Below are 27047 nucleotides of genomic sequence, written 5' to 3'. Positions count from 1 at the left end.
TTAGTGGCGTCAAGTGAGGGCTCTGAGTCACAGCAGTGCGCACTTACACAAACCCACATGCACAAAGTCCTTCAGTCTGTTTAGAGGGAAGGGAAAGCATTTCAAGTCCCTCTAGAGTTTTCATGGGACCTCCTCTCTCTGAAAACAAACACATCATGGTCTGCAGATGCGAGCCATCTGAAAGAGACGAGGGAGCAACACGAATACAGGGTGTAAAGAGCCCCCGATACATTTTATTTATTTTTTGTTACATATGCTGTAATGCACAGACTTTAAAAATGATCACGATGCCTTCAGTATTTCATACTTTGCTGATGTCAGATCTTGCACACACAGGCTGTGACTTGAGTTAAATTTTTTGTTTTGTTTTTTACAGCACAGATTTTCTGCAGCAGTCTCAGCAGTATTTTACCACAGACTCTCCAAAAAGACGGTGCTGTGCTGTGTTGTGCTGTACATTCCCACCAAAACAGCAACAACCTCATAATGGCCCGCTGGATATTTAGGAGTCATTTTATATGAACAAACAGTGATTGTTGTGGTAGCACACTGGGTGGTCTTTGAGTAAATATTGCTCTAACAGTCTCAACAGTCCCATTGCCTGTTAACTGAAGTCAGACAGTTGAAAACCTCAAAGAAGTCTGAGTGTTTCTGTACTGAGTTTTCTCCATTTGGTCAGACTTATGAGACAAGTGAATGTTTTAAACCCTGCTTCCTCTAAATGATGAAAAGCTTCTGGGTTATTAGACTATGGTACGTACAAGGATCCCAATAGGCTCTCCTGACACATCGAAGACATATTTTGTCTGAGGATGTTAAAAATATCCTGCTTAACTGTTTAGAAACCTGTGATTCTTGCGTTGGGGTAGCCACTCAGTGGGTTGTTTTCTGCCGCTCTTCTTTGCTGCAGTGAGGTCAAGTCTTTCCAGCAGATACAGGAATTAAAAAGTTTTTCTTCATAATTTGACAAGGAAGCTTTTGCACAAAAAATCCTGTCTTTTATGAAAGAAGACGCAAAATAGATCACTCTGTCAGTCAATCCAAGCTTTTAAATCCCCAGTATTGTGATTGGAACTGTGACATAAAAATATTACTAGTTTTTCATCCAAATATTTCATGCTTGTTGCCTGAATATCATGTTGATATTGCCAGCAGTGAGGTCAAAAATGTATGGAGTCCATGCTTGGCTTATAACAGCTGATATTTCTGTTGGGCCTTGATTTTAAAGCTGAACTTCTGCACCTCCATCTATCACAAGTTGACAGATCAGAGTGCAACTGATGAGTGTAATCCTCTCTAATGACATTTATAATGACTCAGCGACGCCCTGCTGTTGCACAGCGCAGTCTACCAACATGTTTTGGTTGAGATGTCAGACTTGTTTGGATAGGAGCACTGTCTCTTCTCTCCTTGGTATCTGCTTTTTCCATCTTAGGATATCCAGTTTTATATTTTCCATCAAAAATTCAGAATAAAAGTGTGTGTGATAGGACTGCAGGAATGTGATTTACGCTCAGGTCAAAGTATAAGTGGTTGATTTTTAAAGTAGAACCACATACAACCACATCTCCACATGCTGATTCACAGTTCATACAGGGCCATTTTACATTTTGACCATTACAAATCAGCTTTATTTTCTGTATTTAAAGACCTTCTTTCATTTTATTCTCCTGGGCCTGTACAATAAGTGCAGTGTTAAGAGGGGAGGCATTCAAGGCCAAACTCTAATGTGTAAAACAGATGTGTGGCACACTGAGTTTGGGGGGAAATACTGAGGAATACTGTAATTGCTGTGAAGACAGAACAGGCAAAACTGCATGAGAACAAATATGAAACGTGGTCTTCAACAACTTGGATCAAATGAGTACAGTTAATGCAAATTACCAGTAAAAGCCTCTTCTTCACTTTTAATAAAACTTGACTGTCATCTCTTTTTAAGGAGTGCATGCACATAGAAACTGGTGCTCCTGCTTTCCACTTCTTAATGGTGTTGACTGAGAGATTACAGTGATAGTGTATGTTTGCCTTTAGGCTGGTACAGTGAGAGACTCCATGGCCAAGTCTCTGTACAGTGCTCTGTTTGACTGGATTGTCTTCAGGATCAACCACGCTCTGCTCAACATCAAAGACCTGATGGAAACCACCAAGGTAAGATGACAGAGAATATTAAAAGCGCATGAGTGTAGTCGTTCTTCAAAACAATGACTCTTATTACAGATTCGGTTTTTATTTTTCATTCATTTGTTTCTGTTGGTGTCTTCTTCAGATCTTGTCCATTGGAGTCCTTGACATATTCGGTTTCGAAGACTACGAGAACAACAGCTTTGAACAGTTCTGCATCAACTTTGCCAACGAACGTCTCCAGCATTACTTTAATCAGCACATCTTCAAACTTGAACAGGTGAGTCTTTTGTTAAACCGAAGCAGGACACGCATCTTTCCCTATCCTTAAACTTTTAAGCTGCTGTGTACGTTTTGTTCTATCTGTCCAACTAAGTTCTGATTGTGGCCATTTACAAGGAAGTGCACATACACCACAAGACGTTCTTCAACACTTAGTCCAACAGGGCTAAGAAAGATGAAATACACCACATGAAGGTCTTTGTATCTAGTCATTACTGTTTTGCGCAAAGGCAGTTATTCACAAACCACCTCTGTGTCATAATTGTTTTAGCAGTCATCCTCTAAAAAAATGTGTAAAGGGGGGCTTCAAACACTTTGGATGTTAGGTTAGATTAAATGGTTGTTTTTTTGCTGATGGCTTATTCGGTGACCCAAAAGCAAATGTTCGAAAGATTTTTAAAGGATCAACATGTCGCCAAGTGTGCGTGATTTCACGTAGCCTGCTTGCAACATTACTCCCAGCATCAGCTTTGAGAGCCCCATGAGAGGAGGCTGAATATTTCAGTAATAATTCCGGGGTCAGCCTCTTTGGTGTGTTTGAGAAGTTCATATTTTTTTAGGCATGCTTAACATCACTGTCTTATAATATGTGACTTCTTTTTAATAAGACTCTGAGACAGCGTTCAGTGTTTGTTATTTCTCATAATCCCACAGTGCTTCCTGTGCTACTGGTTACTGCATGAACCCTCAAATCTCAAGGAAAATCAGTTGCCTTTAATTCCAGCCTGAGAGCCTCAACCTCGGTGTTTGTGTTTCATTCTGGAAAAGTAGTATTTTGTGGTTAAATAGCTTATGTAGGGTTTTTTTTTTTTTTTTTTTTTGGTGTTGCTTGGATATTTCTCTGGCTGTCCTTCTGGATTTCCTTTATTGTTTTGATGCCATCCGTTCCCCCTTTCTTCCATTTCCTAAAGAAATGTAAGAACTGGAACAATTTAATATCTTATTTGGGTTTGAACATGTTTGGGGGAGGGGGGAATGAAAAAAAAAAAATGGATGGATGGATGGATGTAGCCTGTGCATGGATTGGCACATTACAGCCATTGCTCAGCTTTACTCTACCTTCCAACACCTGGTATACCAGATTATATCTGTGGCAATGACTGTATTATAATAATAATAATGGATTGGATTTATATAGCGCTTTTCAAGGTACCCAAAGTGCTTTACAATGCCACTATTCATTCACTCTCGCATTCATACACTGGTGGAGGCAACCTACGGTTGCAGCCACAGCTGCCCTGGGGCAGACTGACAGAAGCGAGGCTGCCATATCGCGCCATCGGCCCCTCTGGCCAACACCAGTAGGCAGTAGGGTAAAGTGTCTTGCCCAAGGACACAACGACCGGCGACCTTCCGGTTACAGATGCATGTCCCAACCCCCCCGAGCCACGGTTGCCCGTGTATATTTTGGCAGAAACATAGCATATAAAATGCCAGCCCTGACGCACCACTTCACAATATATTGACCCTTATACCACCTATGTGCTCTTTAACAGGTTTGTGAAATTATTGTGTGTAAAAGTGAACAAAACATAGGCAGTCTGAAAATCCCATAACATGATTCAGCCGGGATGGCAGGGTGACCAAGAGCAGGCATACTTCAACCAGAGGAAGTATGCCCGCAAGTCTGCTGTAACTGGTGTTTCACCCCCTCAGCTACAGTTCCAGTGTAGATTTCCATGCATCTGTCAACCACTGAGTCACTCTGTTGGAGCAGATAGGGGTTAAATAAGTCAGTAATGCCTGTCTTGTTGCACCTTTGTGAAATCACTTCGTCATCTAGTCACTCACTAACAATCAGTCGCTAACTGTACTTGTAGTTGAAATATTTATTCATGGCAACTGTGAAGGCAAATACATGGAATAACCAGCAGGACTTTACCCACAAAGGAGAAAATGTGAATTTGACATGATGTGAACTGTTTAACATTATTACATTGGATATTATAAAACGGGCAGCAGACTTTGTTCTTTTAGACTAAATGATGAAAGTGGTGTTGAACACTTTAGAGGATTCCTGTGGCCTAACCACACATTCTTTTGTGTTCCCCCGTTATTGAGAAAATACCAGTCTGTCATCCCCAATATACTGGTCATAGTATGTCCTAAATATCCCTCTTTTTAGAACTCTGTCAGTGGATATTTCTGTTATTTGTTTTCACGTTTTGTTCCATTCAAAGAAAACACATCTGTCAAGAAAATACTTGGTTGGTTTTTGTTTTGTGTGTGTGTGTGTGTGTGTGTGTGTGTGTGTGTGTGTGTGTGTGTGTGTGTGTGTGTGTGTGTGTGTGTGTGTGTGTGTGTGTGTGTGTGTGTGTGTATTCGTAAAGATGAAAGTTGTACAAAAAATTAAAAAAAAATTGTTGGTGGATGACTGGATATGTAAAGCGCTTTGGGGTCCTTAGGGACTAGTAAAGCGCTATATAAATACAGGCCATTTACCATATTTACCATTTGTTGTTGAGTTAATATAAAGAAAGACTAACTGTATAACAGCCTGACAGTTCTCAGTAGAAACACGACAAAGAAGCTGATTCTGCATCTTCCGGATACATTTTATGGGTTTTTACTGATACAGACAAAATAAAAGTGAATCATAGTTTTTATGGGAAGATGACTTAAAGGCACGTGGGTAGTGGGAGTTACGTTATTCCAGACAATATGACAAAGTTGGAAATAGCACCCCCATAAACCAAAACTCAGCAATTACCAAAGAGTTGAGTCAACTCACCTCTGTTTATTTAAGAGCCGAGTATGTGGCAATATACGGGATTACGCAGACACACACTTTGTCACCTGAGTGTGTGCAGTCTTAAGAGATTAAAGTCCTGGCTTTAGTATTGTACTCAACAAAAGCAGCTGTTATAAGAGATAAATGGAATTTGTCACATTATTTGGTTGGGAAAAGTTCTGACTGACTGAGTGGGCCAAATCTGGCACACAGCCCAGGTGATGAGTGAAAACTGTCACAGGCACAAATGCACATCAGATAAAATATTCACTCTCAGAGGCCCCAATGCATTATACTAGAGCTCACACTGGCGTCTCATGACGAGGGACGGATTCGATGTGAACAATCTTGTTGGATTCTGGAAAAAATGACGAGCATGCTCCCAGTCACCTGACACGCCGCCTTTGGGGTCGAAAGCTGTGGAATCTTCGACTGACAGTATGGAGGGCACATAGTGCAGGTGGTCAGAAAGGGGCTTCCAGGCAGTAAAAGTAGCTGTTAGGACATGCCTGAGAAGATGACCTTGAATGTGAGATCGGTCAAATTTTAATCTGCTGTGGTTTCTGCTGTCAGAAACTCCTCATTAGACGTTGTCTGTGTCTATTAATCATATGACATTTTTCTGTGCGTATGACCAGAAGCAATAACCGTACAGCCGTTTGCTCAGTTGAATTGCAGCATAAAACAACACTTCGCCTTTAAGGTTTACTTTGTTCCGAGTAAGTTTGGCTTCCTTCTTGAAATATTCTTCCTGTGAACTAACAGTAAACAGCAGTAATTAGTTGCATATTTTTCCTCCAGACTTTAGGCTAACAAGAGATTACACAAGAGAAAGAGATTTTGTTATTAAACCTCTGCTGGATTAAGGTCTTTATTGGTTAAATCTTTCCCAGGAACACAGGAAAATAACATGTATAAGGAAGTAATACTGATAAATACTCCGAATGATTCTTTCATTATTAAACCAGCAGGCCAGGCGACCATGCATACAAACTATAGCCACTCTGACTGTAAGATTTAAAACTATCTAATCAGCCTTGGACTGGTTCTCTGCTTTTGATTGTATGTTGTTAATGATTTTTATTCATTTATTTTTTATGAGCGTTTGTGATGCTGTCTGTAGTGTCACATGCAGTGCAAACCCACTATAACAAAGCGTCTGTGCTTCTCAACAGCTTCAGTGCATTAAAGGACAACACCATATATTTTTTATGTTATACCCAAACGCTTTAGTATTTCAATACAGCAAGCTGGTGACATTTATTGCCTTAAAGAAGACGTTCATCAGATTCCAGTCCTGTGAAGTAAATTTTTCTTGAAGGTGTCGCTAAAGCTGAGCTCTCTGTTTGTACATGATGTGACCCTGCAGGAGGAATACAGGGCAGAGGGCATCAGCTGGCGAAACATAGACTACATCGACAACACAGGCTGCATCAACCTGATCAGCAAGAAGCCCACAGCGCTGTTCCACCTACTGGATGAAGAGTGCAAGTGAGTATTTATGTCTCCCTACCAGTTTGACTGGTTTACTTCTTTAGAAATTCAGTTTAGCTTTGCTGTAGTAAACTACCTGATAATTCAGCAGGTGCTGAGTACAGGTGACGAGTTCAAATTGGCAGGTGTTATTCTGCAACTGAAAAATCGCTGGTTTCATTACAGCTTGGGATCTTCGTGGTGTTTGATACCCTCCTCCCCCTGCCTTCTCATGTTGATCTTTGTTTTGTCCTTGAAATACTAAAATCAGCGAGGCACTGAACCTAAAGTGTTTCCGCACTGTTGCAGAGTTCCAGCTGCAGAGCTTCTACAGCTGGACAGTGTCCTCTGCACAGGTTTTATATTAGCATGAAATAAAACAGGTGTGAAAAATGCACAATCCCTTCTCGGCCTCCTCGAGCTTATAGTTTTGGTATTGTGGCGAAACACAGAACTATCGACACAGACAGAGGAACTAGTTTTGTGTAGGGAAATTACTATATGACACACAAACAGCAACCTAGAGATGGACAGAAATAAATTGGAGTACCTAACAGACTCTTGTTTGTCTGAAGGACCACTCACAGCACATGCTAACATCACTGCATCTCTCCTGTCCTTATGAGTGGACAATTTTTCTTTTATGCTCAATTGGAAAACATTGTGCAAGATTCTGAGTGTGATTCCTACTACACTTTATAAGAACATTGACACATTTCAGACAAATACACTTAAATTTTGTCAGATTTCTCTAAATTGTTAAGCAAGATGGAGTTGTCCAGAATCTATACCTGCTAAACCTCAATAAAATATGGTGTTTTCGGGTACATGGCGTTACTGCAACTATTTTACAAGTAATATTTCCTTCTTTAACTCCCTTTATTCTCCATTTGGACATTAAATCAAATTCCTCCTGTTAGGCAAAGCTGGAAGGCAGTGACTCTTTAGCTGCTCTGTTTTCATAGCTCAGGTTTCACCCTGTTCCAAAACCCCTGGTGTCTCATTCTTCCCCTCGCTCCTCTTCCTGTAAGCTGTTGATTTTCTGCAAAATTGCTGGCTCTTGATACTGACGCACTGTAGAGAGATATGAACTGAAGTCGGCCTAAAAGGATAATCTTCAACCTGTGGCAAGAGAGGTTAAAATGTCAAAAGTGGTTACAGATCAGATGATATTGGCTTCCCACGTTTCCACCGCTATGCTCTGCTATAATATAATACAGTTGTAGCAACTACACACAGAGTGGTGAAAAAAAATAATATCTTGAATTCATCATGTTCTGTGTGGATAACATCAGAAATCTGTTGGACATTTTCTGTGTGATTCGTGTTACAGCATTAAGACATAGTTGGCGTCTTGAATCAACTTCATCAAGAGCGTGATTCTCAAGTTTCCTTTCTTGAGGTGTTTTGATATTAAAAACAAATGTAAAACCCGTTTTACTTCAAAGCATATGTTTCTTTGTTTCCTTTCCCAGTTTCCCTCAAGCCACCAACCAGACTTTGTTGGATAAGTTCAAGCGACAGCATGAAGGAAACAGCTACATCGAGTTCCCTGCTGTCATGGAGCCTGCCTTTATTATCCGACACTATGCTGGCAAGGTCAAGTACGGAGTCAAGGTCAGTGCCATCTTCGCTCTCTTAAGAATCTAAGTCTGTCCAGCCAGTATTTTTTTTTTTTTTTTCTTTACATGTGTGACCTTCACAACAGGAATGTAAGTGCTAAGGCAGGAGCTGTAGCACTAAGCTACATAATACTTCTGAACAGTGTTGTGTTTATATATTTATCTCTCTCTCACACGCATGCACGCAGGATTTCAGGGAGAAGAACACCGACCACATGCGCCCGGACATCGTAGCTTTGCTAAAGAGCAGCAAGAACGCCTTCATCTGCGGGCTTATCGGCATCGATCCGTCAGCAACTTTCCGCTGGGCAGTGCTCCGCGCATACTTCAGGGCCCTGGTGGCTTTCAGGCAGGCTGGAAAGAGACACACGCACAAGAAACACACTGGTAAGAACCCACACCAATGCATTAATGGTTGACATACCCTATAGTTAGCTCACTAACCTCTAGCAGTGAGGGAAAGTATGCTCTGTGAAGGGAAGAGATGTTCCTGACTGAGAGGTAAACCTTAGCAAAGCACAAGAAAGCTTATAAAACATAATGTCATCAGAAAAATCTATGCACCTGTCTTACAGTGTCAGGGCACCTGCTCATGCTTCATTTGTACTTTAGGAAATGCTCCATAGCTCACAGTTTAGATAAAAGTTGCCATTACATACTGTACTATACTCCAACCTGCTGTGCGTCTTGGTTCATTATGTTTATCTCAGCCAGGTTTTGGATTCACTATGCAGTCACTGTTCTGTAGTCTATGTGTGCAAAGTGCTGGTAGTTTTGCAGTGTAATGACAGTAGCTCTTGCTCTGTCTCTCTCTCTCAGCTTTGGCTTTCTGTGAATGCCTTCTTAGATTTTGCTCTAGCTGTACTTCAGATGCAGTAGATGTTGCAAACAGATGTTCTTTCAGTCCTGCCGGCGTATGAATCGGACTTTTGCTCTGCATCCTCTCCATCCTTCCTTCACATGAAGCGTAGATGTTGTAATGTGGACTAGATTTTTCTTTTAGAAGTTAGATATCTTTCACTTGTCTTTAGATATCTTTTAGAAATCTTTTCAGCTAAACTAAAGATATTGTGTCACCCAAAGGAATCTTGAACATGTCTTCTAAACCATCTCTATACAGACGCAGTTTTGTTCTTAAATTTATAAATTTGAATGCTACTGCTATCTTATAATAGAATATGTTCACTGGATAAACCACTAGAAGACGATGTATAGAAATGCCTTTGGGGGGCAAACACCTATATAAAGACAGGTCTCTCTACTGCTGCCGCCAACGTCAGTTTTGAATGTCAATCATCTTCTCTTGCACAGGTATCTCTCCAGTAGACGACTGAATTTCTTGATCTCATCTTCTTCGCTGTCTAATCTGTCATTTCTCTCTCTCTCTTTTTCTTGTGTATTTTTCTGTCTTCTCTCTCTTTTTTTTTTTTCCTCTTGTTTTGCTTCTCCAAGGGCATGATGAAGCTGCTCCCTGTGCAGTATTGAAAAGTACGGATAGTTTTAGCTTTCTGCATCACCCTGTGCATCAGAGAAGCTTAGAGATCCTGCAGAGATGCAAAGAGGAGAAGTACAGTAAGGCTGCCAATACAATAACTCCTCCTACTTTCATCTGATACCATGACTAGGGGAAACTATAGGGAGAGGACCGACCAACGTTTACTACTTTTCTAGGCCAAGTAAAGCCAAACGATACCAATAAGAATATACAAACATAAAGAGGCACCATTCCTGCGTTGTGATTTGATTTAGGATGCTTACTTTAGGACTAGATGCTTGTTGGTCTCTACTCTCTTTGTCTCCCCTTTTTTCTCTTTAATGCACCTGCATGTGTTTGTTCCTGTCTTGCATGCTCTTCACTTGTATTCTTACACTGTGCTAGTAAAAGGCATGCAAAGAACTGCATTTTAATCTTGCTCTGTCAGCGAACTTTGGTGATGGAAGCAACACCTCCAGGTTTCCACCACTTTTTTTTTTTTAGCAATAGCACATTGCTCCACTGTCATATACAATTTTGTCTGTTGGGTACTGGATATAGTTGCTTGTCCACCAAACGATTGTCTAAAATCAGCTGTTTTCCACTGTCACTAACCCCACATCAGCTGGTGATGGTGATCAAAGACCAAGGGGTGTGTCTGGCATAGCTGGGGACACAGATGTGTACATTCATATCACTAACTGGCTCAGAGGCATCTTTACATTTGGTGCTGGACATACAGCCGACCTCACACACTTTTCACAAGGGTCACTTTTCTTCTACAAACATTTCATGACACTCAAATGTCTTTTTTGTTGTTGTCTTGTGCCACCCTGCAGCTCCAGATGAGAGTGAAAATGTACAAAGTGATGAAAGTGAAAACGGTACATTGTCGAAGAGTGCTTTATGAGTAGGCTAACACACCTTAGAGTTGTAGGATTTCAGCACTGTGATTGATTGGCTGTAGGTTCAAAACAAATCTTGGAATATGATATACGTTAGTACAAATTTATCACTACCAAAGCCCACCATTGCACTGTAGTGATGTAACAAAGCAGCTGTAGCTTGTATATAAAATATAGATGTAGCCTCTGGGTCTGAACAGTGAAGCCAATGTAGAAACGCTGTCAGTGTAGCATTGAACTAAATTAGGGCTGCCACGATTAGTCGACTAGTCACGATTATGTCGACTATCAAAATCGTCGACGACTAATTTAATAGTCGACGCATCGTTTGAAGCTTTGTAAGATCACAAAGGACGCAGGAATGAGTAGTAGGATTTAAGGGTGTAATAACGGACTGAAACAGAAGATGGCAGCACTGCATGTACAAGGATGCCAGCTGCCGTTAAACCCCGAAGAAGAAGAAGCTGTGTCCCAGAATTCATAGCGCAGCTGTCAACAATGGCGGCAGCTAGTTAGTTTTAACTTTACTCCTATTATTCTTTCTGGGTCACAAAATAAACGTTTAACATATTTTCAGGCGAGAATGTAGCTGTGTAAACCTCAAATATCTGCTCAGTTTATCAAGACACCACGTATTTTCAAAAGCTCTCCGACGTTTTCGGAGACGTCTGTTACCCACTAGCTCGTTAGCTAGGCGGGGGCAAGGCTAACTAGAGCCGTGAGAACACCGGACTCCCGGCAAATCGTTTTCAAACCCACCACTGTCTTTCGCTACTCAGGTTAAACATGATATATAAGTCACTTAGATAACTTAAAATGTTATTGTTTGGCTTTCTTTAGTATTTTATTTGTTCCTGAGTAAATCGGTTTGGCTAAGATTAAAGTTATAGTTTTTGCACAGCTAAATAAACTTCAAGCAGACAGCTGATCATCAGAAGTTTGAGACGCTGGATAATATACTCCGGTGTCCTGTTATATTTTAGAAAGCAAGGAGTTTATTAAACTTCACCGAAACAATCTGCAAATTTCATTAAAAATTAATAAACTACCATCTTGTCTTTATTTTTAGTTAGCACAAACACTTCAAGCTGTAAGCTAATGATAGTTATATAAGACCAGATGCTGCTGGTGCAATAAGCTGTATGCTGTACGTCCAATGGATGATGATCTGATTAGTCGACTAATCGCAAAAATAATCGGTGACTAGTCGACTATCAAAATAATCGTTTGTGGCAGCCCTAAACTAAATGTTTAATCCTTGGGATGTCTTAATATAAGAAAAACATGTGCTACAGTAAAAACCCGTTTATTCCTTATGACAAATGTGTAAAATTACAGAATAAGTTCTGGTAGCTCATTATCCACACAGGGCTGCATTTATTAAAAAACTGTGTTTTGATTAATTCACAGATGAATTATTTTTAGCAGCATAGAACCACTATTAAACAAGAAATGTTTATGGTAGATGGTAGTGAAAAAACAAGAAATCTTCTGTGATTTGATTGTTTATCTATTATTTAACTACTTTGGTGTAGTAGGAATGGCAGTGGGGGAGGTCTTTAATTCAGACTCTATACCCTCCTTATCTAAGCCTTCCAGTGGGCCAGATTAGTCTTTGCCAGGCCGAATCTGGCCACCGGGCCTTATGTTTGAGTCCTCTGTTTTTGGACAGCAATTTGATTGGCTTTTTTTTTTTTTTTTTCCCCCAGTCAAATCTATCACTCACTTTCAAAACACAAAGATGTCAGGAGACAAAATGTTCAGTTCAAGACTTTTCTAACCATGACACGACATCAGTGGCTACATCTATCCTTTATATAAAGTATGGAAAAGTAATCCGAATCAAGTAATCAAGTATTTTAAATTGCCAATCATGGTATTAAACAAACCTACAGGCCAGACTAAACTAAATAATGCTTCAGTATCATCTCACATCATTCAGCACTAACAACCTTGCTATTAACCGCACAAATCTGTGTTAAATGTTACTTCAGCTGCAGTATTTCCAATTTTAAAAAAGGCACATAACAGTCACTGCAGTAACACTTGAGTGTCACACGGTGTCAGAAGTGTGTTTTTTCTCTAGAATGGTTTTGTGTGTAGTGTTTGTGCGTGTTCTTTCACATGATGCCAACATGTTTATTCGTGATCAGGTGTGACTAGAAAGAGTCCACGTACGCCACTCTCAGACCTGCAGGGAACCAACACCATCAATGAAAAATCACCACGGTAAGTGGCCATGTTGTAAAATGTTGTCAGCAGAGTAGTGTGTTGACTCTGGTGGTATTATATCCCAAAGTGCCTCTAACGCATCCATCAGTGAATGTGTCTGTGTGATAGTCGTCTTTCCCCCAAAATATTAATAGAAATTACTTGAATGCTGTTATTGTGGCATTTTGTGGCCACAATGAGCAAAACATTGATATTGTGACAGTCCTAATTGTGTGTCCTACATGCAGTGGTAAGGATATTTGCCTCCCAGCATTGAGAGAGACATTGGATGCCTTTAAATAAATGGACGCACGTGCTTGTGACCCTGAGCGTTGGTCTCGTACCCCTCACTGACACTTTCTGTAATTAGCTGTGGACTGTGAGATTTGCAGCAGCACAGAGGGATTCATGCAAGTCAGCTTTTGTTACACAGGAGATCATTATGGAGCTGGTAACCCCCCCACCATCATCATCCTGCCTCCTCTTCCTCCTCCACGCTCCCCTCATCCTCCACATGCTAGGAGAACACTAAACCCCTTGCAGCTGCTTCCTCGGTGATGTAAAGTTGGAGCTATGCATCAGAGAGAAGTGCCTGGGGAGTAATAAATGTTCGGACCCTGCAGGGTGCATATCAGCTGGACAGAGCAGTGTTTTATGAGACTCTCTGAGACACTATGGAAATAAACAGTCACTACAGAAGCCATACTGTACTATCACCATTTGCAGAGATAGATGATCAACTGAGGAGAAAATCTCCCTTATATGGTGAACCAGATCCATACAGAAGATTTATGCTTTACTTTGTTTCGTGACGCAAAAAAATATTTTCTGATTTTGGCCATGTAGGGATGGAGTGCAAAGATTTTGATTGATACTTACACACTGGAGGTTTGTGGTTTTTCTACAGAAATTTATCATCTTGTAATGTAATGCTGACTGGTTGTACAAATCATCTGCATTTCTCCCCTTGGACTGTGCAGACATAACCTTGTGTTGATGATGGTGGAGGAGCATCCTTTGGGTCTCATCAGTGACCTCCACAGTAAGAAATGTGGTGGAAAGAATGCCCCTGTTTTCTTTGTTTTTTTTCCCCCGTCTTCTTCTCCTTCTTCTTTTTTTTCTTTTTTTTTTGGTACTTCCGGATTCAAATTTTCATCTTGATGTCCAATACAGTTCAGAATTAACACATGGATTTTTGAGCAAAAAAATTAAGTCATCTGTTTTGTGCATCATCACTATTTTTAAATCAGAATGAACTACACTGGTCGAGAAAGTTCTAACAATTTGACTCAATTTAGGTTACACCCATGTGATGCTTTAATCTAAACATACATGCTACTGCAGACTATCAGTTTATATTAGCATGCTAATATCTGCTTATTAATATACAAATTAAAGATACTGATGAGGCTGTATGAGAACGTCTTTAGCTTTACATAACGTACCAGATTGTGCTAATGAGATAAAGTTGTTGGATGAGTAACAAGTCAAAGGTTTTCATCCTGTTTAGACCCTGAAAAAACATAATTTCTCTTGCAATCCATCCAATTCGTGCAGAGATAATTCATTTTTGGACCAAACTTGCTAAAATGGTTCCAAGAGCTGAATATTTGTTCCTTCTTGTGCAACAAAGATGCTAAACACAATAACACAGTAAACGCAGACGCTGCGGTTTGGTTGTTTTAGTTTGGATATCGCCCAGATCTGCTAATCACACAGGTTATTTTTTACTCAGTATTTAAGCAGTGGACGTTAAGAGTCACTTTCAAACCAAGCAGGCAGCCCTGCAGCAGAAACTCTTCTCTTCTAACTGTTCAGTGGTTGTACCGAATTTGGTTACACACACACACACACACACACACACACACACACACACACACACACACACACACACACACACACACACACACACACGTGTCCCACCTGGTTTTCTCTTTATGAATGATTCAACCTCCGGGTAATAACATACTGTGAATCAGCGAGCATATCTTGCTGCTGTAGTCTGTGTGTAATAATGTGTGGCCTGTAACACATGAGGAGGAACTCATGAATGATGAACGGGATGAACGGGAAACAAAACAGCGCACCTCAGTGGATCTGAGGAAGCATGAGATAACCTTTAACTGCCACAGCTGTGCTCTGTTCTGAGTAGTGATGGAGATCGTCTTTGTTTACTTGTCTTTCGTTACCCCGCTTTCATTTTTGCTATGGGATAAAAACCAAAACAGTCTGATGGGTTTTAACCATGACTGACCACTTATGTTTTTGTTTGGGTTCTGGGCATGTGGTTGGGTTCCACCTTGAGGCCTGAGGTTTTGAACCCTTTGGGGCTTCAGTAAGGGATTTCTGTACAAGAGATTCATTCTGTCTTCTGGAAAAGGGAATGAAAATTACTTCCTCTATTTAACTTAGATCACACTATTTAAAAGTACCAAAAGGACAAAGCCACACAACCATGCGTTTGCCGCTGATTTCTAAACTTTCAGTATTCGTTGTTTAACGTCTCATCTGACAAACCAAGTGCAAAGGAAAACAGTGATTTCTAAACAGATGTTTGGAAACTGTTGTGGTAAAATAAAGAAACACTACAGTGGTGGCATAGATCTTAAGACATGTTCAATAGCTCAATGACTTATCAAGTAAACTTTTTACGGTAAGGAGCAGGTTGTTGCCGATAATCCTTTAGGTTATATAAAATATGTAAGGGGAAAAAAGCTAGATTCAGCTAGATTAAAGTTGGAGAATCAGTGACTGACACTGCCTGGTTTATTATTTGTGTTTCTTATTTTTGACAGTTTTAATTATTAGTATATATTTTATGGACCCTGCAAGCTTGACAAAGAAGGGATGAAATAACTGATTTTATAGACAGCGTCATGAATGGCAAGGTGAAGACTCAAATGCAGACTCACCTGCAGACAGATGTAAGCAAAAAGCGCACTATTAGTTCAGCTGATTTCACAGCCCAGAATTATATAGTCCATGAGATGGAAACCAAAAACCAGAGCATTTCAAAAACACACGGGAATGGGAAGATACTGAGACAAACACTTAAGGGAAGACAACACTATATACCCACATAGCAAGCCGGCACTGCTGGCTGACTTCTAGCATGATAAGACGTATGTCAACCAGATGTGGGCCAGGGCTGGCATAGATGGCACTGTCTATGTGATGCATTGCCACACCTGGCTGGTTTGTAGTTTGGGTTATGGGGCCCAGGCCCATTGAAAACAGGTCTGGCCCGGATCTGGCATCAAGCTGGGACTTCTGACTGACTGATGTCATGGCAGAGTGTATGTCAACTAGATGTGGGCCAGGTCTGGCAATGATGGCACTTTGTTATGTTCCTATTTTCCTATTTTAGTTAGAAGACTCAAATGCCATGTTGCAACACTATACTGCTATGGTAGCCAGCGTTTCAAATGCAGGTTTGACAGGTTTGTGAGTGTACACTTTATCCAAAACCTAGTGACGGTTTACTCATGCACAGCCAGCGGGTGGCTGTAACTCAGGAGGTAGAGCAGGTCACCTTCTAATCAGAAGGTCAGTGGTTCAATCCCTGGCTCCTCCAGTCTGCATGTCAGGAGTGTGAATGTGTATGAATGTAGTTAGGAGGCACTCAGTTTAGAGAAAGTTTGTGACTGGGTGAATTTGGTATGTTGTGTAGCACACTTTGAGTAATCCGAGAGAGTAGAAAAGCGCTTTATAAGAATCAGCCCATTCACTGTCTAAACAGTTTTACATGTTACTTTTGCACTATTACGTTCCAGCACATGTTGTTATTACATGGCTTGATTAAGGTACACATTAGGCTGACATCTGGGACCAGAGCTGAAACTGTTCTGGGCCAGCACAGGGCCAGCAGTGTGTCTGCAACTGGCCCGTGGCTGCACACAACTTACACATGGCCCTCATACCACAAAGAATGACATCCCTTTGGTGGCCCAGATCAGGTTTGCCAAAGGTAATCCACACATGGGCCAACACAGGACCACCACTGTGTCTGCAACTGGCCTTGTGCTGACCCATGTGTGGGCCACATCTGGCAAACCAGATCTGGGCCACCAAAGGGCCGTCATTCTTTGCGATATGTGGGCCATGTTTAAGCACATTGTGTGGGCCAGATCTTGGCCATACCAATTTTGCTATGTTGGTAAACACATTAAGGTTATTAAAGAAAGTGGACATAACTGAATAAGAAGATGGAGGAGGAAACCAAAGACAATGAAAAAAGATGGGATTAAAATGAAAATATACACTAGAGACAAGTAACCAATCAAAATAAAACAGGAAGTTAGAAGCCAAACAGGGAGAAACAGACATGTGAATGAACTTAACCTACAGGAACTGACACAAGAGGATGAGACAGAAACTGCTGAGAGAACAAACATTAAAACTAAACTACAACAAGAACTACAAGCTTAAAAAATGCTAATGAAAACGGGGAGAAAAATTAACCAAGGTATGAACAACAAACATAAAATTCATCCTCCGAAGGCAGTCAGACCTCTGCTCCTGACGGTGCGTCTACATCTATTGTAGTACTCTTTGTTTAGCACACACTGTAAATATAAAATATTGGACTTCCACAGTACATCCCTCAGGTACTCTTGATCAGCTTCATGTGAACAAAGTAAAAGTAATAAATGTATTTCAGAAGATATTCTACGCAGGCTAAAAAAGTAAAGTTACAACAAGACATATTTCTTAGTTTATGGGAATAGATGGCTGTGATTAATTGAAAAAAAAATTGAGAACTAACTGCTCAAATTGTTTTGTATTGTATTGCTTTTAATTAATAAATGTATGAAACTATTAATGATGTATAGAATTATTATTATAATATAGAGATCAACATAGATTTAAAGTTTGATTTGCTTTAAAAGATGTCTTTTATTTTTTTATTTTCAAATTATTCACTGGTCTGTATGTTTGGTCTGAAGGGGTTCCCCAGGGCTCGGCTGGAACGGGCGCGTGGGTAGACAGAGCCGCTTATCATCCAGCAGCTCTACTGCAGAAGATGATGGCATCTTTCTCAACTCTACCAGCAGCAAACTCCTGGAGAGAGCCCACGACATCCTCATGTCAGTATCGAGATGCTATTTTCTTTTCTGCTCTACAGTAATTTGTTATTTTGGTTAGCACTGCAGTCTAGACACAAGTAAACCCTAAAGTTCAAACATCTGTCCTGATGAAGTCTCCTCCAGCAATGACTACATTCCTGCAAGCTCAGTCAGTGCTGATCTCTAGTTGAACCTGACCTCTAAACCCCTGTATGGCAGAGAGCAAGTGAAGGAGAATTTCTTTCCCCTCAGGGATCAATAAAATTCTGCTTTATTGACAGGAATATGACACATTTAGGAAAAAATCTGAAATTATAGGTTGTTTTGTTGACCAGACTTAAAAAAGAAAAGACAAACCCACCTGTCTCACTTGCTGATTTAAAGAACTGCTGAACTAGATTTTCAGTTTTTGTTTTATTTTTCTTCCAGGAGGAACAAAAACTACAAATCTAAGCCCGTTCTTCCAAAGGTACAGTGCACAGTATTTTTCAATTTACCCTTATAGGTCACAGTGCATACAGACAACAGGCATAAAGTCACCATGACTTGTTCCCCAGGGCTCTGTCCTGGGGCCACTCCTGTTTACTATACATATATATCACCAGTCTTGAATTTAAGCGTTTGGATATTTAATTTTTATACAGAAAGATATGGTGATCTGCTTCCGAACAGTACCAGGCTCTTTAGCAGTTGAAATATTAAAAAAACAAATACTGAAAACAGCAAAGCAAAACATGCACTATTTTTAAATGCAAAATCAAAAGCACTAAATATCCCATCTGTTGGTGCTTCTCTAAGATTGAGTTTGTATGTGAAACCACTCTGAGCTTTATAAATAGTTTTAGATAAGTCTGTCTTGATATGTGTCCATCTTGCTTACTGAGGAACATCCTTCAGGACTTACTGCTCCTGTCGGTTCCTATAGCCTGTACTGGAAAAAGTGAGCTTCTCTCACTAAACCAATTTTAAATGAGTTGAAGGAAAGTAAATATAGCTGTAGAGGATTTTAACTGACTCTTACGTATGTATTTTTCAATCTTGGCGACCCTTTTATTTGCTAAATACAAATTAAATAGATGGTACTTCTTATATTATTAACTGACTCTGACATTATTATTGTTGCAGCATTTACTCAATGTGAAGTCACTGAAGTACCTCAACAATCTGACGCTTCACGACCGCATCACCAAGTCATTGCTGCACCTCCACAAGAAGAAGAAACCACCCAGCATCAGCGCACAGTTCCAGGTCTCTCTCTCTCTCTCTCTCTCTCTCTCACACACACTCACACACACACACACACACACACACACACACACACACACACACACACACACACACACACACACACACACACACAGAAAGCAGTCGCATACAGAGCTCAATAATTTGCTTCTCAGTGCTTCTCACAATAAAAATCTCACCAGGGTGAGATTGAGCAGGCTGGAGGAATCCCCTCCCAGCTGTGAACGTGACTAAAACAAGGTGTGTCCATTTGATGGCTTAGTTTATTTTAGTGCAGCCTTTACTGCTCACTGTCTAATCCTGGATCCAGTGTGTGTGAGGTGTCTATCATGTAGTTACCCACACCCAAAAGTCATATTTGTATGACATCGTGTCTGGTAATAAAATATATTTGATTTAGTGAAAAATAAAAACACAAACACACCCTTTGGAAAATTCTTCACAAAGAATGAACAGAGGCACAGCTTCCAGTATCAGTATCAGAATGATTCGGTGCTCTTCAGGTCCAAAATGTCTGATAGGAGCTAGCATTGTTAGCTAGTAACACACAAAAGGCTGAGAACAAATTCCAGAGAGCAAAATTTTCTATTTTCTTCCCAAGTTCTTTGAACGTGAACTGTGTGCTCTGGCTGTTGGAGGTAGAGACGAGCGCTGAGGCCCCTCTGGCAGGCAGCCCTGGCCCCTGTGTGTGGATGACTTCACTTTCCACATCCTGTGCTGCACTGAGTGCTTTAATCTCCCATGGAGGGGGAGGAGACTGAATTCCTTCTGCCACTGAATTATCGCGCACACATGCTGACACATATGTGCATGTGTTTACACACACACACACACACACACATACAATGACGGCACATGGAAATGTTGCACACATGTCTTTGTCCTTTTTATTTCCAGTCTGCATGCTAACATAGACTTGTTGCTGGTAATTATGATCCCAGGCAGATACTTTAATCTTGCAGCACAAGAGCTTTGCTTGCAAATGGACCAGTTACTTATAGCTGACAACAGTCACCTGACTTTGACTTCTGCCTGTCAAACAGCTGTGAAGTGAGCCTCAGCTCGTTATCTTCTTCTCTGTTAATTCTAATATTTTGGTTTTTGTGTCTTGTCCTCTAGGCCTCTCTCAATAAGCTAATGGAGACTCTGGGTCAGTCTGAGCCTTATTTTGTCAAGTGCATCCGTTCCAATGCTGAGAAGGTACAGTGTGCTCCCTCCAGCCTGCGGCCACTTTGACTGTTTCGGTGTAGTTTTCAAAGCATTACTTATTTCCTTTGAAGTTTGGACTTTTTTTTTTTTAAAGCTGTTTATCATTTTCCCGTCGTCTCTCTGCAACCTCTGCTGCCTGTCGCTCTTCCTTTTTTTTTTTAACACCCCCCGATGCCTCCTTTTTTTTCTCCCTCTCTTGCTTTCTTTCTCTCTTTCAGCTGCCCTTACGGTTTAACGATAACCTGGTGCTGAGGCAGTTGCGTTACACAGGTATGCTGGAGACAGTACACATCCGGCAGTCGGGTTACAACATCAAGTACACTTTCAAGGTAATACACTCAATTACACTGTGTATACTCTTCAAGCATCTGGTTACGCTTCATAATAACCACTTAGAGATGGGTAAAAGGTGTCCTTTAATGTCAATAACAACCCCGAGTCTGTTGTGGGTTTGGCTGAAGTATTTTATAGTGGTTGGGCTCACTGCTCTATCCATCCATCTTCCTAACCTCTTGTTCAGTTAGGGATCCTTTAATTAGTGATTACGGATTGTTAATGTACTTTCCCTTAATTAAAATTCAACATTTAATAGGAATGATTAACCAAAAAAATAGTAATGTAGTACAGAAAAAGTTACTTGTGACTAAACCAGGTACAGTACAATATAAAATATATTTTAAGATAGATCATTTTTTGTTAGACAAACGAATAATGGAAGTAAACATATTTTATACAATCACTAATAATTATAATTTTGGTTTTTTTTAAAGTAAAATAACTCTCAAGAACTCAATTTACAACCCTATCTTTATAACCGTCATTTATTGTTTTGTTTTTTTCCTTTGGATGCAACATGTTGCTTTCATCATAAAAATCATGTAAACTTTATGAGAGAATGATGGAAGATCTGTCTTTAATCTGTCCTATGATACCCGATTATGTGCTTTCCATAATAAACTAAAAGGTTTGCAGCAAAACTTTTCGTTATTAAGTTATTTGTCTTGACAAAGGCCTGCAGACCTACAGAAGACACTATTCATAAATTTTCTCAGGCTGAGCATTTACCCTGATTAGTGAACTAATCTGTGTAAAACTGAAGCTCCCCTTTAAACACTGTTCATTTCCCGAATCTCCCCTTCTTGCGTTATTTTGCGATCTTTGTCGATAAATGCCAAAGATCTTAATTTCCAGAATGCACTGAAAGAGCCAGTTGCTAAAAGTTCAGCAGTAGATCATAGCTACGCAGGCCAGAGTGCTGCTGAAGCGCTCCTGAGCCAAAACTTAAACAACACTCATGTTTCCACAAGTGCAGGCGCCAGCCATGAATTCATCTCCAGGAAACTTGTCGGTGATGTTGCTTCATTTGGGGGTTCATTGTATGTTGTGTCATGAGGGACTTATGAGGGATGTGATGTGGCAGCCATCTTTAACCACACTGGCTCTCATAGGAATGATGTCAACCCTGTAAGAAATGTGACTAATAAAGCAGATGAAGTTAGATGCAGATTTGGGAGTGGCTCACTCCTACCTCAGTTTTTTTTTTTTCATTTGCTTTCCATGTTGTGGAGGCGTGTAACCAGTATAGTTTTATTATTTAAGATCTTTACTGCCAGGATTCCTAAATAGTAATTTCAGAGGCATTTTAACATAGGTGACTCTTTAAGTTTGTCCAAATGTCAGATGTTTAAAGTGAGAAAATGCTCGATTTAAAGAAAAAAATGAAATAATTTTGAATTTGATGGGAGCAACTTTTCTCAAAAAGGCTTGGACACGCCACGGTTACCAATGTGCAGCATCCCCTCTTCTTCTAACAGCAGTCTGTAAATGAACAGTTTTCCACTTTGCCCCAGATGAACTTTACCCCAGAGAAGACAGCAGGTTTTCTAGATCATGCTCACATATGGCTTCTCTCCATGGCAGAGCTTTGCTCAGCTTTGTGAATGGCACTGTGACCTGTTTCTGGACATGTTCTTGAGTCCATGCAGTGATTTCCATGTTTTTAATGCAGTGCCACCCAGGTCCCACAGATGTATGAATTTCTAATCAAGTAGCTCAACTTTTATTTTTATTTCTTGGATGCATATAGTTATAGTTTTAACCTTTACCCTACCAACTAGCTCTTCAATCAATGCGAAATAAAATTTCCAATAAAATTTGTAATGCTACTATAAAAACAGCTTACTTTCTATATGTTCATATCATTATGGCTTTAAGTCTAACATTTAGTTTATAATACCAGTGAGCTGGTATTTCGATGACCTCACTTTGATAATTTTAGCATCAGAGTTGGTCATTTACCAAAAATTCTCCCAAACATATTGAGTGCTGCGGTCAGCTGTAATTAGAAATATCTTGAGCATGGGATCATTTTGGAGGACTCTGCTGTTCAGAACAGAGGCTCTACTTTGTCCCCTGCTTTCCGAAACACTCCCCGTGCTTGTAATTGTATAAACACAGCATCTGTTTCCCTGTCAACCCCCTACAGCCCAGGGTGCAGACTGTATTGACTTCAGACAATGAGCCTCAGTTTGAAGAGTGGGAGTTCAGCATATTTATACCATGATGTTTGAGCTTAACTACGGATGACATGGATTTTCACCTGAAACCACATGATGCTCGACAGCATTTTTTAAAATGTTGCTGTTCCTGTAAGAAGGGTGTCTCGTTTCAGTCTGGAGACATATTTTAAATTAATCCCCACTAAAGTGAAACATCTCTGTACAGGAATCTTGTGACTTTTAAAAAATTAAAATCCAGAACATAACAGAGCTGTGGGATGCATCTCATTAATATCTGTCCTTGTTTCTTTGATAGGACTTTGTCCACCACTTCAGTGTGCTGCTTCCAGAGGGCACCAGTGCTACCAGAGAGGGCATCCAGCAGTGCCTGGACCAGCTAGACCTAAAAGCAGATGGATATCAAGTTGGAAAGACAAAGGTAATCCTTCTCCCTTCTTTTCTCCAGATCTTTTATATCAGCTTAAAAACTGTCGAGGCTATTTCTGATGTGTGTTACATTTTCTGTGTACATATCCATGATATGAGAGTCATTCACTGAAAAAATGTGAGGTTTTTACATTGTTTCAACTGATTTCTTTAGTTTTTTTTAACAGTTAAATACAAGGAAAACCGTGACTGGTCAAGGACATTATGGATGGGGAGTTGGGATAAACTCATTAAAGAATCCTCTTTAATGAGGATTTAAAAAAAGAAATATGAGTGTCACATATTTGGTATTTTTGTCTAGGGTATGAATGGGGCATGATAGAGGAGTGCATGTTTCTGGGATGGTGTCTATATAATTAGAGGGTCATTCTTGACATTCTTGTGACCACATATGCATCCAAGGCTTTCTGAAGCATGTGTGTTTGCTTGTAATTGATTTTTTTTTTTTTAAGTTTTGTCTCAATAAGTGTGGATGCCCTGTACTGACTCCATCACGGCTCCTCCCCTCAGGTGTTTCTGCGGGAGGCTGAGCGTCAGCAGCTGCAGGCCTTCCTCCACAAGGAAGTTCTGAGACTCATCGTCATGCTGCAGCGGCGATTCAGAGCCCAGCTGGAGAGGAAGCAGTTTGTCCGGATGAGAGAAGCAGCGGTCTGCATCCAGGTATAGTACAGCGCTCTTCCCCGTCACTCCTTTCATCTCCATCTACTTTGCATCAGTCATTTCCTTATGTCTGAGTTCTTACTATAGAATTTGTGAGATTTTTAATTTTGTTTTGTTTAATTTTATGCCTATATCAGGCAAAAGGGTCTGTGTATTGTAACTGAAAATGAATCACAGCCCATTGTCCTCTTTGTTCTATGTAATAATGTGTTAAGTACAGTGCAAAGTTTGCAAAAAGAATATGAACGTACGTGGAAGAACACCTCAGTCACAGATGATATTGTCAGCCACCTCCTTATGCCAACTATTGTAATTTCCTTCATTTGACACTCCCAGTTAAAAAGAAAAAAAATCGAAGTCCACTTTGAACGAAGGTGCTTGTACATTATTGGATTAGTTGTCTTCGATGAGCATGAAAGATGTTTTCATTACAGAGATGGTGGCGCTCTGTCCGGTCCATAGACGAGGACGAGGACGACTATGACCTCAGTGTCCAGGAGGGGGCAGCTTTGTGTCTGCAGAAACACTGGCGAGGTTACAGAGATCGTCAGAGGTTCAGGCTGTGGAGGGCGGCTGCTCTGGTGCTACAGAGGGCATGGAGGTTCTGGCTCCGTCGGCGCTGCACGGCAGCTCTGGTCATTCAGGCAGCCTGGCGCTGTCACCGAGCCAGAGAAGCCGACTTGCGCCTGTATGCTGCTGTGATACAACTACAGGCAGTTTGCAAAGGCTTCCTCACCAGGCGAAGGTAAGCCATGCACCTGTTTATAGAAACTTCAGGTATATAAGCATTTTAAAAGGGTCAATACTCTGAAAATAGCTTCTAAGAGTAGATGACTGTGTGATTTTTATTTTTTTTCTCCCCCCTCTAAAGCTGGTTAAAAACCAGATTAATCTTTGCACACAGCTCCTGCCATGTATTTGGGCATTGTTCAGGCTAGGCTTGGTACATGTAACAGCATAGAATTACGCAAGCAATCCGTCCCAAAGCAGCTCTACAGCTGAGCTGCTGTGAGCTCAGAATTTGTGTATGAGACTCCGACACCGCTGAATGTTCGAGCTAGATCAAATTTGTCATCAGTAACTTTACTTGTACAAAGAGTGATGAAAGATGTTAGATGTTTAATTTACGTTAACACAGTAATACTTTCCTGATTGTCAGCTTCAAGAAACTAAGAGAGCAGAAACTCAGGGCGAAAAGGGAGCAGCAGGAACAGCTCCTTCAGCTCCAGAATGGCCAGGTGAGCCTCTCGCAAGACGAGGAGGAGGAGCCACAAGAAATAATTATGGGACTGGACCTCAGCACTTGGGAGGATCGTTCCTACGAACAACGAGAAAAGAGCCTCCAGGAGGTGGTTAAGGAGGCAGGAGGAGAAGATGCTGCGACAAAAGAGAGCCCCTCCAAAACACAAACTGAAGCAGCAACTTCAGTACCAGCACCCTCTGTGACGGTGCGAGAAAGGGCTAGGACTGCAGATGAACCTAGCCAGAGAACCACCCGGGCCAAGAGAGAGAGCCGGCGGATGAGAGAGTTGGAGCAGGCCCAGTTCAGCCTGGAGCTTCTCAAAGTGCGGGCAAATAGCGGCGGAGCAGCGTCCCCGTGCGAAGACCGGCGCTGGTCTCTTGAGCTGGTGCCTCCTGCAAGCCCACCTCTGCTTTCACCCCAAGGCACACCTGACAGCCAGAGCTCCAAAGGCAGCTTTGAGCTTCTCATGATGGATGAGGAGCCACCAAAGGCCAGAGAAGAGGTGACAGACATTGAGGACCCCTTCTCCCCTCTCCCGCCAGTTTCTCCAGTTTCAGACCCTAAGGTGGATGTTGTTTCAACAAGCCCCAAGCCAGCGGAACCATACAGGACAGAGCTTTCTGATACTGTTGCCCACCAAGGCAGCCCGATCAAAACGGACCCCGCCCATGTAGATCCGCCCAAAGTCGACTACCTCCCAACCTTTTATGTCCCTGCTGGTGAGGGCAGCGCAGTAATCTCCCATTCTGCTGCAGAATCTCAACAAAGCAAAGATGCAGCCGTCTCCACAGCCACATCAGTCATCAACAGAAGAGAGTCAACACGGCGCCCAGTGGTGGTGGTCATCAGTATGCAGAAAGAAATACCACTAAGTGAGGAGCTGAGTAACGCTGTCCGCCCCTCTGTAGAAGTTCGAGATTCTACAGCCCAGACGGGCGACTTAACACCTGCATCAAAGAAACCAGACAGACCTGCCGTCCCTGTTCCCACCTCAGTGCCTCAAGCGGACCAGGCTGTCATAGAGAAGCTGGTGCGCCTGAACGAGGAGAAGGAGGAAAGGCAGCGTAATCAGCAGCAGCAGAATGAAAAGGAGATGATGGAGCAGATAAGACGTCAGAAAGAAGTGCTGGAGAAGCAGCGTCTCTACTTCGCTCAGTATGAAAGAGATATGTTTGAGAAACAAAAAGACGAGGCTCTGCTCAAGATAGAGCAGAGTCGACAGAGCGGACAAGATGTCAGTGGAACCGCAGCCTCCAGGAAGCCCCTCAGACCCATTTCGGTGCTGGTTCAGAGAGCAGCAGGGGAGGTTCCTCATACCAGGACGCTGTCAGACTCCACTGTTCCTCAACCCCAGCAGCCTCCACCACCTGCTTCTCCTCCTACAAAAATTCACATGGAGAATAAGCCAGTTCCCGAGGGCTGGGCACCCAAACTCACACTAGAGTCCAGAGACAGGGGAGGAATTAAAGAGAGAGCAACTGCCAAGAAGCCACCAAGCGATCAAGGCACTGCTGTTGGTATGAGAGATAAGCCTGGCAGCATCTTCTTCTCTCCAAATGACAAAGTGACATTTGCAAAGTGAGTACCAAATTAAACTATTTATGCATTTTTATTTTTTGTACTACAATAGCAGATTTGAGGTGGAGGCTGGGACTTTTCACAGAGCTTGACTCGTTTCTCCAAATAAACATACATTTTGGGATGTTTCAAATGACTCCGAAGTAACAGAAGAGTGTCTTTAATTTTTCTTCCATACTCTGGAGTTCTCTACCTCTATTAAGCAATAAGCATGACACATTTGTTCATGCTTATTACTTAATAGATTCACTACATTGATGAAATTTTCTGTGCTTATGTTTT

General features: G+C 41.3%; 1 protein-coding gene across 8 annotated transcripts in view; it reads left to right on the top strand.

The window, feature by feature from the left end:
• myo9aa (myosin IXAa) overlaps positions 1-27047 on the top strand; it is a 98597-nt gene that overhangs the window by 61001 nt on the left and 10549 nt on the right. For 7 of the 8 annotated variants that reach the window (XM_026162514.2, XM_026162523.2, XM_080306121.1 and 4 more), the window contains 16 exons: positions 2032-2148; positions 2267-2401; positions 6504-6625; positions 8083-8224; positions 8418-8616; positions 9682-9801; positions 12762-12837; positions 17766-17906; positions 18315-18354; positions 19011-19133; positions 20250-20330; positions 20558-20668; positions 23154-23276; positions 23795-23944; positions 24379-24689; positions 25104-26765. In XM_026162514.2, the coding sequence (XP_026018299.2) occupies positions 2032-2148; positions 2267-2401; positions 6504-6625; positions 8083-8224; positions 8418-8616; positions 9682-9801; positions 12762-12837; positions 17766-17906; positions 18315-18354; positions 19011-19133; positions 20250-20330; positions 20558-20668; positions 23154-23276; positions 23795-23944; positions 24379-24689; positions 25104-26765 (3653 nt within the window). The remainder of the gene's footprint in view (positions 1-2031; positions 2149-2266; positions 2402-6503; positions 6626-8082; positions 8225-8417; positions 8617-9681; positions 9802-12761; positions 12838-17765; positions 17907-18314; positions 18355-19010; positions 19134-20249; positions 20331-20557; positions 20669-23153; positions 23277-23794; positions 23945-24378; positions 24690-25103; positions 26766-27047) is intronic. The other variant, XM_026162519.2, reaches the window with a different exon arrangement.

The sequence above is a fragment of the Astatotilapia calliptera genome, chromosome 1, assembly GCF_964374335.1.
Source record: "Astatotilapia calliptera chromosome 1, fAstCal68.1, whole genome shotgun sequence".
Classification (NCBI taxonomy): Eukaryota; Metazoa; Chordata; class Actinopteri; order Cichliformes; family Cichlidae; genus Astatotilapia; species Astatotilapia calliptera.
The sequence above is the reverse complement of the archived record's forward strand: the minus strand, read 5'-3'. Positions and strand labels throughout refer to the sequence as shown.